At 43.2% G+C, this 16,398-nt stretch overlaps 1 protein-coding gene across 6 annotated transcripts in view; it reads right to left on the reverse strand.

The window, feature by feature from the left end:
• Nucleotides 1-16,398, reverse strand: part of TNIP1 (TNFAIP3 interacting protein 1) — a 60,553-nt gene that overhangs the window by 6,751 nt on the left and 37,404 nt on the right. For all 6 annotated transcript variants that reach the window (XM_020964296.2, XM_020964300.2, XM_020964295.2 and 3 more), the window contains 7 exons: nt 15,753-15,944; nt 13,548-13,642; nt 10,353-10,476; nt 7,413-7,502; nt 6,266-6,331; nt 5,656-5,787; nt 1,882-2,010 (listed from right to left, as the gene is read on the reverse strand). In XM_020964296.2, coding sequence (XP_020819955.1) covers nt 1,882-2,010; nt 5,656-5,787; nt 6,266-6,331; nt 7,413-7,502; nt 10,353-10,476; nt 13,548-13,642; nt 15,753-15,944 — 828 coding nt within the window. The remainder of the gene's footprint in view (nt 1-1,881; nt 2,011-5,655; nt 5,788-6,265; nt 6,332-7,412; nt 7,503-10,352; nt 10,477-13,547; nt 13,643-15,752; nt 15,945-16,398) is intronic.

The raw sequence follows: 16,398 nt of genomic DNA on the forward strand, positions 1-16,398 counted from the left end.
ATTTGTTTTGCTTAAGACCAATCCCTCCTTTAATTTTCCCTCTCTTATACCTCTCTTTCCCTTCTCTCTTTTCCCTCCTGTTACCTTGTTGAATAACATGTATTTCAGAACCTAACTGTGTGTGTATTCCTCCCTTCTCTGACTAGTTCAGATGAGATTGAAGGTCAAGTGTTGCCTGTTCCCCCCACATCTTCTTCCTTCTTTGTGTAGACTTACACTTACGCACCCTAATTGAGTTAACTTTCCTCATCCCTCTTCTCCCTCCTCCCACCCCAGTAATTTCTTCTTACCCTCCCTTTCCATTCTTCTGAGATTATCAAAGCATAACAGAACTACTCCCTTGCCATCTGTCTAATTAGAGTTTGTGTTATGATCTTTGATGATGATAGTATTCTGAGAGAATATATATACATTATCTCTACACATTAGAATGTAAAAGATTTATCTTTGTTCAGTCCCTTATGATTGCTTTCTCATTTACCTTTTTAGATTTCTTTTGACTCCTGTGTTTGTATTTAAAAGCTTCTACTCAGCTCTGGTCTTTTCGTCAGGAATGCTTGGAAGGCTTCTACTTCTTGAAAGAACCATTCTTCTCCTATAGGATTACACTCAGTCTTGCTAAGTAAATTATTCTTGGCTATAAGTCTCTATCTTCTGCACTCTGGATTAGATTTCAGACTCTCTACTCCTTATACTACGGCGGCTGCTAAACTGTGTGATCCTGACTGTGACTCCTTGGTATCTAAATTCTGTCTAACTAGATTATGTTTTATTTGACTTGGAAGTTCTGAATTTTGGTCATAGTACTTCTGGGCATTTTCATTTTGGAGTTTCTTTCAGTATGTGATGGGTGAATTCTTTCTATTTGTACTTTGCCTTCTGGTTCTAAGAGATCTGGACAATTTTCTTTTATGTTTCTTAAACCATGATGGATAGGCTCTTTTTTTTTTTTGGTTATGGTTTTCAGGTAGGCTAATGGTTCTTAAATTATCTCCCCTTGATCTGTTTTTCCAGGTCAGTTGTTTTTGTAGATATACCTTACATTTCTTCTATCTTTTTTTTCAGGCTTTTGACTTTGTTTCAATATTTCAGTTCTCTTCTAATCTGACCACTCCTCATTATCCTTTGATGGTAACACCTGCCAACCATGGGTGTCCCACAAGGCTGTGTCCTAGGCCCTCCTCTCTTCTCCCTCTATACTACTTCACTTGGTGATCTTGTCACCTCCCACAGATTTAATTGTCATCTCTGCTAATAATTCTTCAATCTTCTTCTCCAATCCTAACCTCTCTCCTCACTTTCAGATTTGCATCTCCAACTGTCTACTAGACATCTCAAACTGGATCTCGCTTAAACACAACATGTCTAAAACAGAACTCATTATCTCGATCCCTCAAAACTCTTCCCTCTTCTTAACTTCCCTATTACTGTGAAGGGCACTACCACCCTCTCAATCACCCAGGCTCACAACTTAGATGTTATTGTCACTTCCTTCCTCAAAACATTCAGCTACTCCCTACTACCTCTCAGATAAAACAGAAACCCCCAGCCTGGCCCTTAAAAGCCACACTGCTAGAGTAATCAGGAGAGGCTGGGGAGGGGCAGGGTGGGCAGCAAGGCAGCAGTGACTGCTGGGACAATGGTGGCCCTTAGGTTATTTTCTGATCTGTGGCCAAACATTTGTACTTCTGGCTCTGATCCACCCTCCCTAACTGTGAGCTATCCAAAGACACCAGCAGGTGTTGTAAAGAAGAGGAGTGAGGAAAAGCAGGCCTGGTCATCAACCAAAAGAGGCAAACACAGAGTGGGGAAGGAAGAGGGGTGGACAGCAATCCTGGGCACCAACCAAGGGACAAGGTCCACGACTGCCAAGAGGCTTACCTTGTTCAGACGCTGGATCTCCTTCTCCTGGTATTCCCGCTGTCGAGTAAGGGGAGCCAGCTGATCCTGGAGGTACTTAGCCCTCTGTCTCAGGTCCTTACCTTCTGCCGTTAATCTCTCTTTATCAGCCTGGGGTGGAAAAGAGGTAGAAGCTAAGCAGAAGACCATCTCTTGCCTTCCACCTCATCCCCACACCACAAGCAGGGGTTCTTCACCTTTTCTGCTGTCAAAGACCCCTTTGTCAATCTGCTGAAAATCTACGGACTCCACCTCAGAATAATATGTTTAAATACATAAAACAAAATATACAGGATTACAAAGGAAATCAACTGTACTGTAGCAGTTAGAATTTTTTTTTTAAGTTCACAGACCATCTATCTCCTCCACAGGCTCAGAACTCAGCTCTATAAAAGGAACACATAGATTGTCTTCCTTCCTTTGTAAGATCTTGGAATGCTAAAAAGTCTGAAGGACCTCAAAACATATAGCATACAATTTTGAAACCAGAAGGGACCTTAGAACATATACTGAGTTGCAGAGGGTCTTATGTCCCAGGAAATAAAATGTCACAGCTGGAAAGAATCCTAAAGAGCACCTATCAGGGCTGGGGAACCTGTGGCCTCAAGGCCACATGAGGCCTTCTAGGTCCTTGGGTGCGGCCTTTTGACTGAGTCCAAGTTTTACAGAACAAATCCTTTTATTAAGGGGATCTCAAGGGGCACCTAGATGGCGCAGTGGATAGAACACCAGCCCTAAAGTCAAGAGACCTGAGTTCAAATCTGGCCTCAGACCAAGCACTTACTAGCTGTGTGACCCTGGGCAAGTCACTTAACCCCAACTGCCTTTAAAAAAAAATTGTAAAAAAAAATGCTACAAAAGGGGATCTCAAGACCACAGTTCCCACCCCTGAGTCCTAGTTCAACTCCTCCATTTTTAGCAAGGAAAATGGGCTCAGAATGAGGAAGAAACTTACTCCATGTCTCATAGCTACTTCCATTTAATTCTCAAGTCTTATTTTTTTCTATATGAAGCACTATGGGAAAGGGTAAAATCTTCCTGATAGGAGAAAATTACATTCATATTAGTACAGGATTGGGTCACTCATACACTCCCTCGTAGAGGCTATTCACCTCAAAAGAACAGTCCCTTTATATAAGAAAATGCCTCATTCCACTGGTTAGGCATATCATCGATCTATCTGCATAGAGAAGAGTGAGGAGCTGAGGCAATTATAATGTTCACAACCATCTTCCACACAGGTATCTGATGAAATCCAGGGTGCTACACAATAATGATGCTAATTTATACACTTAAGAGAATTTCCTCATCCATAATCTCATCTCATCCTCACAAAGTATACAGGACAAGTGGTTTTGTGTTATCCCTAGTAAACAGATAGGGAGACAGACTCAGATATGAGGAGATATGAGGATATGAGTTGCCTAAGTCAGAGAGAGACACAGTCATGACTATAATTCAGGTACAATACTAAGGTCCCTTTCCCTAGAATTTGGGTCCACTTGTTAAAGGCGGATTTGTGGCCCTTTCCACCAGCCCAAAGGGTTTGGCCTCAGCTCCACAGGGCTCATGCTTGAAGAGGTCAGAGAACAGTGTCAAAGCCAGAACCCTAAAAGAAGGGAAGGAAAAGTGCCAAGTTTTTTTAATCCATTCCCCTGATTGTCAACGAGGGCAGTGTAGAAAAGGAGCCTCCTAGTCAGAATGCTGGGGTAAACTCACACAAGAAACTATGCAAAGAAGAGCAGGAACAGTGGGGCAAAAAGCTCACAGTCAGAGAGCCTTCAGACTGGAGGGGTGGGAGTGGGAGAGAAAATCAACATGAAATTTGTTCTTAACGGTCAAGGTGAAATAGGTTAAAAATATCAAACGAAGCTGACAGACTATCTTTCCAGGAACAGCCATCCAAAAAAATGTGTGAAAATTGGGAAAGGGGGAAAAAGGTCTATCTGCGTACAACATGTTAGAAAACTAGGGGCAGCTAGGTGGCGCAGTGGATAGAGCACCGGCCCTGAATTTAGGAGGACCTGAGTTCAAATCCGGCCTCAGACACATAACACTTACTAGCTGTGTGACCCTGGGCAAGTCACTTAACCCCACTGCCTAGCCAAAACAAAAACAAAAACAAAAACAAAAAACAGAAAAGAAAACTAACCACTTGGCTCTTCCTCCTCCCCTAGGAGACACAAAAATGTGTCACATACACCTCTTCTCAAGAACTCTCCATCTCAGACAAACAGAAGTATTATTACTTCCTCCTAAATGCTTTTCATGCTTCTCACCTCCACATCTTGGCTCAAGCCTCTCTCTATGCCTAAAATGTCCTCTTGTTCTTCAAGGTCTAGCTCTAAGGATGCCTCATCCATGAGGCTTTCTCTGATTTCTTCAGTGAGGCTGGTGACTTTGCACAGCCTTCCCTCACCTAGGTCCAATTACTTGAATGTCATGGCATCACCTCCTTGATGTCACGGTCCTCTGAGAATGAAGGCCAAACAACACCAACAATTCCCATTATACATGTCTTATCTCTCTACTATACTTTGAGCTCCTAGAGGGTAGAAACCATGTCTTAGTCATCTTTTTATCTTCTGCACTCTACAGCACAAGGCCCTAATGCACACAGGCACTTAATAAATGACTGCTGAAAGAAGGAAGAAATACATTCAAGGTCTGAAAAAGAAAAAGCTGGAACAGAAGGAAGAGATTGCATTTCCTCTGATCCCAGGAATCCTAGAACCCTATAATTGGAAAACAGGCTCAATCAACGTGGGGTAGAAAAATCTGTTCTTTTACCTGTGTGGCTTTTCAGTTGAACCATACTCAACTGGCACCTTTAACTCCTCATTATCCACTTTGTGGATTATTTATGATAAATGCTTAACCATGAGGCAAGTTTGCCATAGCCTCCAGCATAATTCAGAATCACTTTGCTCTGCCCTCAATGCAGCTGAGGGACTGGATAGATATGTGACCATTACCTTGAGCTGAACAGGATTACGAAGGTAAATCAGCTATAGAAAATAATCATCATCATCTAATGTGTTCCAAAGCCAACAAGAAACAATGTTTGCATTATTCCTACTGCTGTACCTCCACATTTCCTGGGACAAAGATTCAGGAGCTGACTACAACCTTAAGTTTAATTAAATAGATGACAAGAAATTTCTGACTACTAAATCTTGGCATAAGTACATTTGTCATTAAGATATCAATCATTTGTCAACAAAATGGTTCCAACTGCTGAAATTCAAGAGGAGCTCAAGAATCACAGTATGGCTTAGTTCAAGTTTCAAGGCATTACCCCCACCTCACCTCCTGAATTTGTGACAAAATGGAAATAGCTCAGAATCTCATTCCTCTGGGAGAAAAATGAGCTATCTACTAGAAAAGAGCTAAAGCTAGAATTCTAGGCACAGAAAAGAACCAGGGAACATGTTTGGATAAAAACAACAAAGTACATGACTCTGAGGAAGAATTTCTTGATTCTAAAGATGATTAAACCCTAGTCCCTTCCACTTCTCAGATTCTATGTCTCTATGACAGAAGAGATTATAGAATCAACTACTATTTGCCTTGGATGACAAGGGGCTGAACCAGTAGATCCCCATTCAAGGGGAAGATGAGGTGCTGAGGTGTCCTAGGCTCCCCTTCTTCCTACTCTGGGATGTTCTCCAACTACACCTTGATAGAGTCTACCAGTTTGCAAGGGAAAGGCCTGATTGGAGGGGGATGTGCCAGGAATGAGGGGACCATGCTTGCCTCCTCTGTTTCAATCCTGGACTTGGCCTGGAGAAGCTTTCTGTCAAAATCTCGCTGCTTCTGCTCTCGGTCAGCCTCCAGTTCGCTCACCAGCTTCTGAGAATCAGCCAGCTTCTGTCGTAGTTCTGTGATCTGTGTAAAGGAAGGATGAGCAATAATGAGCAAAGGGTCCCAGGCTTAGGTCAGGGTCTATCCCCCCTCTGCTCAACCATCCTTGTCCCCAACAAACCTAACATCTCAAGGCTCAGATGCAGGAATTCCTGAGCCTTTGAGAAGAAGATGGACACCAAAACTGTCAGGCAACTAAGATTTTCCCTCTTCTCAAATCAATTAATTAACTCACTCACATGTTACAGTCTTATAAGGTTTATACAAAGCTTTCCAAACAAAACTTTATGAAGGAAGTAATGCAAGGATTATTATCCTTACTTTATAAATGTGGAAACTGACACTTAGGAAGCTGAAGAGAGTGACCACAGTCATATAACTAAGAGGTACAGGTCAAGATTTGAATACAGGTCTCCTGAATTTGAGTCCAGCACTATTTCCACTATAACATATCACACTGATCCAAACAAAGTCTATAATGGCTGGAAAGAGACGATATTACCTTCTGTTCATACTGCTGCTTCATAGAACGAAAATGCTGGTCCCACTGCTTGTTCACTTCCAGAAGCTACGAGAAGAAGCCAGAGTTAACAAGGACCTGGAGGCCAGCTCCGCAAATCCTGAAACAAACAACCTTCACGTAATCTTGGCAGTGGGGGAAGATGTAGGTCACGGTTCAATAGAGTGTAACTCAACCCATCTGTATCCATCATCTAATCTATATAGCTAGTCTTGTGTTAGGCACGAAGGGCCACAAGAGAAGGAGAAAACGAAGTCCCTGCTCTTCAGGTGGTTACAGTATTGTTGGGAAGACAAGGCTAGTAAAACATGAAATAGCAGTCAGTAAAGGCAGTGTTCAGCATAGGCTGGAGTAGGCAGGGAAGAGCAGGTAGGGCTTCAACTGGGTCTTAAGGATGGACAGGCTTTGGATAGGTGGAAAGGAGGGGGAAACATTCTAGGAAAGACACAGGGTCAGCCAAAGCCTGGAGGAAGGAATGAACCTGGGCTATAAAGGGAAGAGGCAAACCAGCCTGCAGGAACAGAGTTCCCTTGCCCAGTGTTTAGTAGACTACTGCACATCACAATCAACAGTTAATAAATGGATGGTGAATAAGGGAACCAGTGTTGCTTTCAGGGCTGAGTAGGATTGATCTGCATAAAAATGAAAACTAAAATTTAAGCACTATGAGTTTCATACTGAAAAGCTAAGTGGTCTGTAAGCCTTCTCTATGAGCACTCTTTGCTTGACTTATCATCTGTACCAAGTTATCACCATGTGGCAATATCTTAGTCTTCAGTCACCCATAATAAATGCTGAAATTTGCCTTCAGATATGATGACATAGCTTCGGGCATCCACAAGTTTGATATAAGAAGTCTTTCCAGGATACTTCTACCTGGAATCTCCCTTCCAAAGCAATTTCTTCTGGTTCAGAGAACTGGCCATGAAGAAGAATGGGTAAAACCCTATCCATTCCATGGCTAAAGGCCTGATAGGATTCCAGGACTAGAGACATCAAAAGAGAATGTGATGGGCAATCTCCACAGTATCCCTCCCAGGTATTTCCTTTACCAAATAGCCAAGATTCTAGTGGACAGTTTTTTGGGGAAATTAAGTTTCTCCTTCTGCCCCTACCCTGGGCTTGTTACCTCACTCCGCTGCTGCTCAAGGATCTTCACTTTCTTCTCAAAAGCTCCCATAGTCCCTGCTTCAGGAATATTACCTGGGCTCATACCAGCCTGAAGGAGAACAGAAAACAGTGTTTTATAGGCTTGAAAGAATATTCTTTAATCCCCTCATTCTCTCAGCTAGGATGCTTCCATCCTTGCTATCCCTCTTCTAGACACCCCCATGCCACCATTTCATCTCCCTGCATCCACCAGTCCCCAATATCTGTTTCTCCACCTCCCGAATGCATACAGCAATTTTCTTACAGAAAACAAAAGGCCCATGAAAATGAAAACAAACTGTATAATGCAAAAGAATGTCGTAGGAGGGGTTAAAGGAGTCCTGCATCTGCCACAAATGTGCTCTATGCCCTCAGACGTGTCAGTTTCCCTCTCTGTGCCTCAATTTCCTCTTCTGTCAAATAAAAAGTCTGGATCAGGCAGTTTGGCTTGAAGGTCCCTTGTATTCATGGAGCTCTACAACTTTTGTGCATGACTGGCAGTCACTGTTTGACTTTACTTCAGTCGTAGGCCTGCAGCCTAAGATTATTCATCTTCTTCCTAGCTAGTGTTTCTGTGGAGTTCATGAGGCTCTGGTCCCCCCCTCCTGGCTGCGAATTGTGTCCTATTGCACTGAGGCAGGAGTGGGGTGGCACAGGATGTGGCTGGCCTGCAGCTATATCGGAAACTCCCCTTCCTTCAAGAGAGGCTAAGAACAATGCATTCCTTTCACATTCTCGCCTTCTTAAACACATAGTCCACCTGGAAGGGACAAGATAGGATGGGGAGAGAACCTAGGTTCACTGATGACAACTGGATAGTAACCAGATATTAACTGAACTCAACTACCATTTGGGGGGGGGGGCGGGCTAGGCAATGGGGTTAAGTGACTTGCTCAGGGTCACACAGCTAGGAAGTGTTATGTGTCTGAGGCTGGATTTGAACTCAGGTCCTCCTGACTTCGGGGACAGTGCTCTATCCACTGTGCCACCTAGCTGCCCCTCAACTACCGTTTACTAGGTATCTCTGGGCAAGGCACCAGACTAGAAACTGTGGCCACTGAGACAAAAGGGATCATCCCTGTGCTTAGGGCCTGCAGCTCCAGCTCTTCTGGCTCTGAGCCCAGCACTCTGCTTACTGGGTCACTCTGACTTGTCAGTTAATGACAAGTGACAGGCAGGCGAGGTCCTGAAAGGGACAAAAGTGAGGCTACCACGGTAAAGAGAGGGCTTTGAAAAATGTGCCCTTGGGTGTGGAATGTGACATGTGCTGACAGAAACAGTTAATGCACCCTCCGGCTTTACTGAACTTCAGAAAGCTGCTCTAAGGGAGACACTGACAGAAGGAGGTTGGGGGTGGGGTGTGGTAGGGTATATATTCTGAAATGAATGTGACGTTAGAAAAGGCACCCAGAAAAAAAGTTCTTTAAATGAGGGCTTGAAAGGGCAAGTTCCTAGGTCACAAAGCAAATTTGTAGCAAATGACTCTGAGAATGAAATGGAAGAATAGAAAGTGGTGGCAGGAATAAGAGTCAAAAGACTCAGGTTCAAATCCAAGCTCTACTACAAATGTGCTTTATGACCTAGAACCTCGCCCTCTTAAAACCCTCACTTTTCTCATCTGAAAAGGGAGGCACTGAATCCCCACACCCTAGACTGTAAATTCCTCCCTTTAGCACCCAAGACAAGCAGCGCCTGGATAAAACTGATGAGGACAGAACCAGAGTGCTCAAAAGAGAAACAAGTTAATCAACGTAACCACATGAGCCCAGAATGCAAAAACAACGTGCCTCGGCCGCTAAGAGGGCTGACTGCGGCGATAAAGATCTAATATCAGGAATGAGGGAGGTGCTGGTCCCACTGCATCTGCCCTGACCAGTTTCCATCTGGAGGAATAATGTTGCTAGTTCTATACAATATAATAGGAATGGGTCCAGAATAAGCTGACAGGATGCTATGGGGACTCAAAACCCTGGCATTTAAGGGTCACCTGAAGGAACTGGATATATTTTGCCTAAAGAAGTAAAGTCATTGGGAATACGACTGCTATCTTCCAATGTTTCTAGAAGGAAGATGACTTACACTATGTGGCTCTAGAAGACAGACCTTGGACAAATGGGGGAAGTTATAAGGAGATTTCAGCTCAACAAAGAAGGAAGGGCTTTGTATCCAAGAAGGAATATATTGCCTAGCAAAAGAGTGAGCTCCTCATCACTGGGATGGTTAAGTGGAGGACGACACAGATACTGTAGAGGAGACTGCTGGCTGTATTAGATGATCTCTGAGATCTTCTCAACCTGGAGATCCTATTCTACACATCTAAACTATGCTGGGTAACTAGAAACTACATGATTTCTTAAATTCCTGACGTGCTGATAACCTCTCCCTTTTAGCTCTAAAGACATATAACAATAACTCAAATTTAAACGGTGCTTGGCATTTTACATAGCACTTTTGTCAAAATTCTGTGAGGTCAGTAGTGTAAGTATTAATCTCATTGTTAAGATAAAGAGACTGAAGTGCACAGAAGATAAGGAAACTTTCCCTAGATCACAGTTCATAAATGGCAGAGAAAGGATTCAAACCTAGGTCTTCATGACTCCAGAGCCGACATTCTTTCCATTTACCACAAAGCCTCTCCAGAGAAGCAAATGTTTCCATAAGTCAGATACCAAGTTCCCTTAAAGTTAGTATTCAAACCAAACGATCTGTGTATTTTGAACTACACAGGAGAGATAAGAGGAAAGAGCTCTGTCCTGAAGCCACCACTGCAAGGAGAAACCACACTGCTTGACACCCCCTCACCCCCTACGCAAGCCTTCAACTGATGGCTACATATAAGGGTACCCGAGAGATTAAAGGGAGAAGTGAGAGACGTGGCAGAATCCCATTTCTCTGGCCAGATTCCTCTGGCCTTCCCTACCTGCTGCTGCCTAGCCAACGATTTCCGGCCTGAGACTTCCGTTCTTAATCCACCAGGCAGCTCAGCGGCTCCCTCTTTGCCATGACTACTCATAACCAGCTTCTTTAGCTCCAGGTTCTCTTCCCTAGACCAGAGGCAAATAAAGAAATAAATTTTGTGAGGTAACCTTGCCGTGACTTATTATGGAAGGCTATATGTAGTATTAACAATCTCTGCATTTAAAATCTGTAAGCTATATGGGAAACTTAACCCAGAACTCCGCTGCTCCTGCTTGCCAAGTCAAGCAAACTGTACACTTCTCCATGAATCTTTTGTCCCCAGAAAAGGCAGTGCTACTTACTACCTAAGTGACTTTGGAAAGTCTCCTCTTCTTCCTCCTCTTCATCACGGTAATAGCTGATTTTTATGTAATGTTATGCATACTTTAATTTGATCCTCACAACATCCCCATGAGGTAGCTGATTCCATTTTATGGAAGAAGAAGGAAAACGAAGGTTTAAAGAGGCTTGCCCAAAATCAAACAGCTAATAAGTGGCAGATGGAATCCAAGGACTGAATTCCAGGTCTATTTCCTCCAAATCCAAAGGTGCTATTACATAACATCTCTCTATAAAGAAATATACAGTAGCCCAGACTTCAAGTTCCCTCAACTTAGAATACAATTCATAGGTAGAAATAGTGTTCATGTCTGATAGACTAGGTGGGTAATAAGGGGAAAGGGCTCTGTTCTAAAACCTCAGGTGATAGCAGCACATAAGAATAATAACAATAACAATAATAACCAGGATTTATAGAGAGCTTTCACAAAGCATTTATATATATATAATATATATATGTACATACACGTACACACACACACACACACACAATCTCTTTAGTTTGCTCATCTGTAAAATATGTGGGATTTGGACTAAATGATCTTTAAGGTTCCTTCCAATTCTAAATTCAATGATGCTAAATCATTTTCCAAGATTACAGAGCCCAAATTCAAATCAACATCTCACAATCCCGATATCACTCCGTAAGACCCATAAATTTCAAGCTTTTCCAATATACAGTCCATTTCACTATACATTGAAAAAGGCTCTAGTCACACCCTTCCTTCTGCAAAAAACAGCATGTTAGTAGCACCGTGGCCAGAGTAAATCATCACTAGTAAAGCCATATTGTATCTAACTCCCTACTCCTGCTTCTTAACAAAGATTCTAATGAGAAGCAGAAAATGTGAGAGCAGATGGATTAAGTGGGCATGGCAGCACGTGCCTGTAATCCCTGACTCTGGGGAGGCTGCAGTTGGTGGACTGCTCGAGCTCAGAAGATCTGAACTACTCTGGGGCTAAAGTCTTTCAGGTGTCCTCACTAAATCCAGGACTGACATGGGAGGCCCTGGGAACAGAGGGCCACAAGGCTGCCCAAAGAGGAACAAAATGACCCAAGTTAGAAATGGAGTTGGTGAAAGCTTCTATTATCGATGAGCAATGGGATCATAGGTGGAGATAGGGAGACCTAGGCTAGGAAGGAAAAAAAGGAAAGAAGGAAGGAAAGGAGAGAAAGCCTTTGCATTATATGGTTTTGGAGACTCAGTATGTACTCAATTAAATACTCCTTGGTTCAATGATTTGGGATTTTTTGTGTCTAATCATTCCCCAAGTACAGAACCCGCCACGCCCTACACAACAGCGCCTGTTGGCTCTTCCTGCCAGTATCATAAGGCAGGACCACTGACCGTATTTTAAAATGTTACTTGCATTGTGGGCCAGTTTCTCAATTCACCAGAGGTCTTGGCATCACAACAGTACACGTGGCAGTATTGCTCTTAGCCCTATTTCCTACTTTTGCAATACTATGAATTCTTGTCCTTTCCACTGAAATCCTCTGATGGTAGATGCAAGTGTCTCTCAGTTCCTGAAGCTTATTCCAGGAAAATATGATTTGTGGCAGGTGTTCCCAAGCTGGAAGGCTCAAACATGGATTCAATGAGAGACTAAGTGTCTGGCAAAAAAGACCAGCTCATTCACTGGAAGAACGGCCATCGAGGAATGACGCTTTTGGCCACAGCAACACCTAAAATCATCTAAGGAGTGCAAAGACTGTGTGATGATTCAGCAGCAAGAGTATTTCTATTGACGAAATGATAAGTCTTTTGAAATACTGAAATAAAGAAATAATCTTATTGTTAATGACATTCAAATTATCACAAAAATATAGAAAAACCAAGATCTTTCCATGGCAAAAACTTCAAAATTACTTGGTCTCTTTTTTAAGTTCATGCTTAATGGGTCCCACTGTGGTCTCTAGCTCCTTGTGGCTTCTCTACAACAAGTAACAAATCCACCAACAAGCATTTTCCTAGGATTCCACTAGGGAAGAAAGCCCTCCCTAGAGGAATAAAGGGAAAAAGAAAAGGAAAAATTCAGTCGCTGTACAAAGGTCAGGAGCAGGAGACATGTGGTTTCATAGACCTGTGACATCAAACTCAAACAGAAAGGGATCCCTGTGGCCACATACTGACATTTTCTATGTGACATTGTATTTTTATTTATTTTCATAAACATTTGCCAGTTACATTTTAATCCAGTTCCGGCCAGTACTCCGGTGTTCTGATGGCCACTTGCAGCCCAGGCTGTGAGTCTGACCCCTCTAGACCAGGTAACTATTAAGGCACGTCCAACTTGAACAGTCCGGGATTGCTCCCCTTTTGCATGGAAGCTGCCCAAGGAAATCGGGAAGGCCGCCTAGGCAGCAGCAGGGGGCAGCAAAGCTCTGAGAATACAGCGTCCCTACTGCTACTATGCTTGCTGCCAGGGGAGTCGCCTCTAGGCAGAACTGATCAAGAACTAGCAAAATACTTAGTTTTCTCACCTTCAAAAGTCACCACCGGATTGGATTACCAAGAAGCTTCACGTGTATTTTTCTATTTTTCAGAATGTTTCTGATTATTATCAAACCTTAATCTGAGGCGCTCTGGATATTTTAATACTCTAATATTTTAATATCAGAACATATTTTGCACAACCTGCAAAAAGGGAAACTGAAGGCCCCAGTGTGTGAGAGCCAGAAAGAAGAGCCAGAAGGAATTCAGATACCAAAAGCCTTTGACACCTGCTATGAATACGAAGCCTATCATGATTGAAATCTGGGTACCTCTGTCCTGAATCAAACCCCTTGCCCTTTCCCCAACACCTGGATTCTTACCGAAGCTTCTCTGTGGCCTGGTCCCTCTGCTCTAGGTCCTTTTCCAATTTGGATTTTAGGGCCTCATTCTCATTCCGGAGCTGCTCACACAGTGTCTATGAGGTAGAGACAAGCAACAACACTGTTAGGAGATGAGTAGAGAAGTGAGAGAATCGAGCCAGACAGGTAAAGGAGGCTGCAGCTCCATTAGCCCCTGACTCACTCTAAAATAGTCCTGCCCCAACCATACCCCATGCCTCAAAACCGTCAAAGAATCTCAGAAATGCAAGTTATCTCTATGGACTGTGAATTCCCTGAGGGCAGGGACTGCTTCATTTTGTCTATGCACCCTCAGAACCTCACCACTTAATAAATGCTGGTCCAACTGAATGGATGATTCAATACTGGTCATCTAGTCCAATCCATATCTTCCTCACTAAAATGCGCTCATTATTTCCCAAAGTAGCCCATTCGATTTTTTTTTAATAGCTCTAAGTATTTCCTTCTAATTAAATGAAATCTACCCTGAAAGCCAAGCAGAACAAGTGTAATCCCTCTTCTACAGGACAGTCCCTCAAATCTTGCAGCCAGATGCCATATTCCTGCCCCCACCCAAGTCTTTTTTCCTCCAGGCAGACCCTTTAAACCTTGAACCCTCTTCACGAAGTAATAAATGATGAATGGAAGAGAGCAGAGGCTAAAGAGTGCTCCTTCACTTCATGAAGTCATGAAGTCATGAAGTCTTCAGATCATGAGGATTCCCATCTACTCCAAAGAGACCAGGAGGAGGTTAGTGACAGCATGTTGGGGCTCCCCAACCTCTCCAGTATAGTACTGAGATCTGAGAGGCACATGTGTGGTGTGCTAACGGTACTTCTACTGGGAATGAGATCTGGATCCCTATCTTGGCTCTGACACTTGCCAGGGGCAAGTCCCTCCATTCCTTGGAGTTTCAATCTCTTAAATATGTAAAATGCAGATAGTGAGCTCTCCTTTGTAGCAACAATGAGAAGCAATGTGGGGTCAGGGGTCACGTGCCACCTCTAACACCAATGAAATCACAGGTCCAAACAGAAAAGAGTAATAAGTATTATTTGGCCATAGTTCAACATTTAAATATTAAAAAGTTACTAAATAACTTAAATATCACTGAAAATTACTGAAAATTTTAAGTATTATCTAAAATTTTTTAATTACTTTAAATTCTAGAGTCTAGGGCAGGGGTGGGGAACCTGCAGCCACAAGTGGCCCTCTAGGTCCTTGGGTGTGGCCTTTTAACTGAGTCTAAGTTTTTCAGAACAAATCCTCTCATTAAGGGGATTTGCTCTGTGGAGTCTGGATTCAATCAAAGGGCCACGCTTGAGGACCTGGAGGGCCATATGCGGCCTCAAGGCCGCAGGATCCCCACCCCTGGTCTAGGGACTTTTAAGTAGAGTTTTTTCTTCTGCTGAGTGGTGGCCGTTTCCTTTATCACAGGCATGAGATGCTGCTAGGTAAGTAAAGCAAGTCAGTGCCAAGAAGTCATTAAGCGGCTAAGTAAACCTCAACCACTAAATTTGCATGGATCTCACATTTCCCAATTTCCTTCCTTCTTCCCCCTCCCCTACTTCCCCTGTTCACGTCTGGGAAGAACTCAAATTTCCATCTGAAAGCATACATTCAGATTCCTAGCAAAACCAAACAGAAAAGTGAAGAATGAACTACATCTGATGCAATTCTTTTTCACGTTAAGTTCACAATCCATCTTCTTTTAGACTTCCTACTACCCAATTTCACTAGATATAAATAGGATTTTTAAGGTTTGAAGAGACCTCCCAGATCATCTTGTCTAAGTCTCTCATTTCAAAGATGAGGAAACTAAGGTCCAGAAAGGTTAAACTATTTGGTCAAGGTAACACAGCAGCAGCAAACAGCAGAGTTGGGATTTTTCTTCTGAGCTCATATTTGAACTCAGGTTCTCACAGTAATCCTCTCAAATTAGGTCAATAACATGCAACAAAAACAAGGGTGATTCTCTTATGAAATGAAAAAAGTGTGTGTGAAATATTTTGGTACTATATTGGTCTGAACACAGACAATATCCCTAAAATGGTATCACTCTGAAAAAGGGGGAAAAATCTCCATACATTCCAAAGTGAGACTGACTTTGTTTAACTCCTTTTAGACCCACTGCCAAATTCCCTGTGTGCCTACACTTACCACACCAGCAGACAAGCTGCTCCTCACCTGAAGGATGGAGGTTCTCTGCTCATTCTTGTGCACCTTAGAGGCTAGCCGGTTGAATTCCAGGGCCATTCGGCCCAGGTGGGTGAAGACCTGGGTATGGTCAGGCTCCTCGGCACAGACACTCAGGGTGCTCTCCAGCCGCTGCAAATGTAGCATCAGGTTGCTGTCCTCTTTGGGCAAGGGTGCCAGGTCCTAGGAAGAGGAAAAAAGCCGTTAGTCAGTTACTTTGATGGGAGGGAGGATAGGAAATGGACACATAAGAAACAAAGTAAGATCCCAAACCATAGGTATTATGGCATGTCCAGTCTCTTACCTCTAGCCAGACTATGCCATATTGTGTCCTCACCTTCCCTACAGTCACAATGGGGTAGCCTTCCTAGAAGTGACACACCAATCCAGGAAGCCAGCTTTTCCTTTCTCCCCTGACTCAGTTTCCCACTTTGGCTCCAGTCCAAAACTAGGGAAATTCCATGGTTGCATTAACTTCCTGTGTGCCACTGACTCATGGAGCAGGAGGTTATAAGGAGGATATCTGCCTTAGCCGAAAGCAAGGTAGCTACCTTTGTTCTTTCCCTTCTTGGACCACCGAATCAGAAATGCACAGCTGGAAGAGACCTCTGAAGCCATCTAATCCAGCCTACTCATT

The sequence above is a fragment of the Phascolarctos cinereus genome, unplaced genomic scaffold (assembly GCF_003287225.1).
Source record: "Phascolarctos cinereus isolate Bilbo 61053 unplaced genomic scaffold, phaCin_HiC Scaffold_2;HRSCAF=192, whole genome shotgun sequence".
NCBI classification, from domain to species: Eukaryota; Metazoa; Chordata; class Mammalia; order Diprotodontia; family Phascolarctidae; genus Phascolarctos; species Phascolarctos cinereus.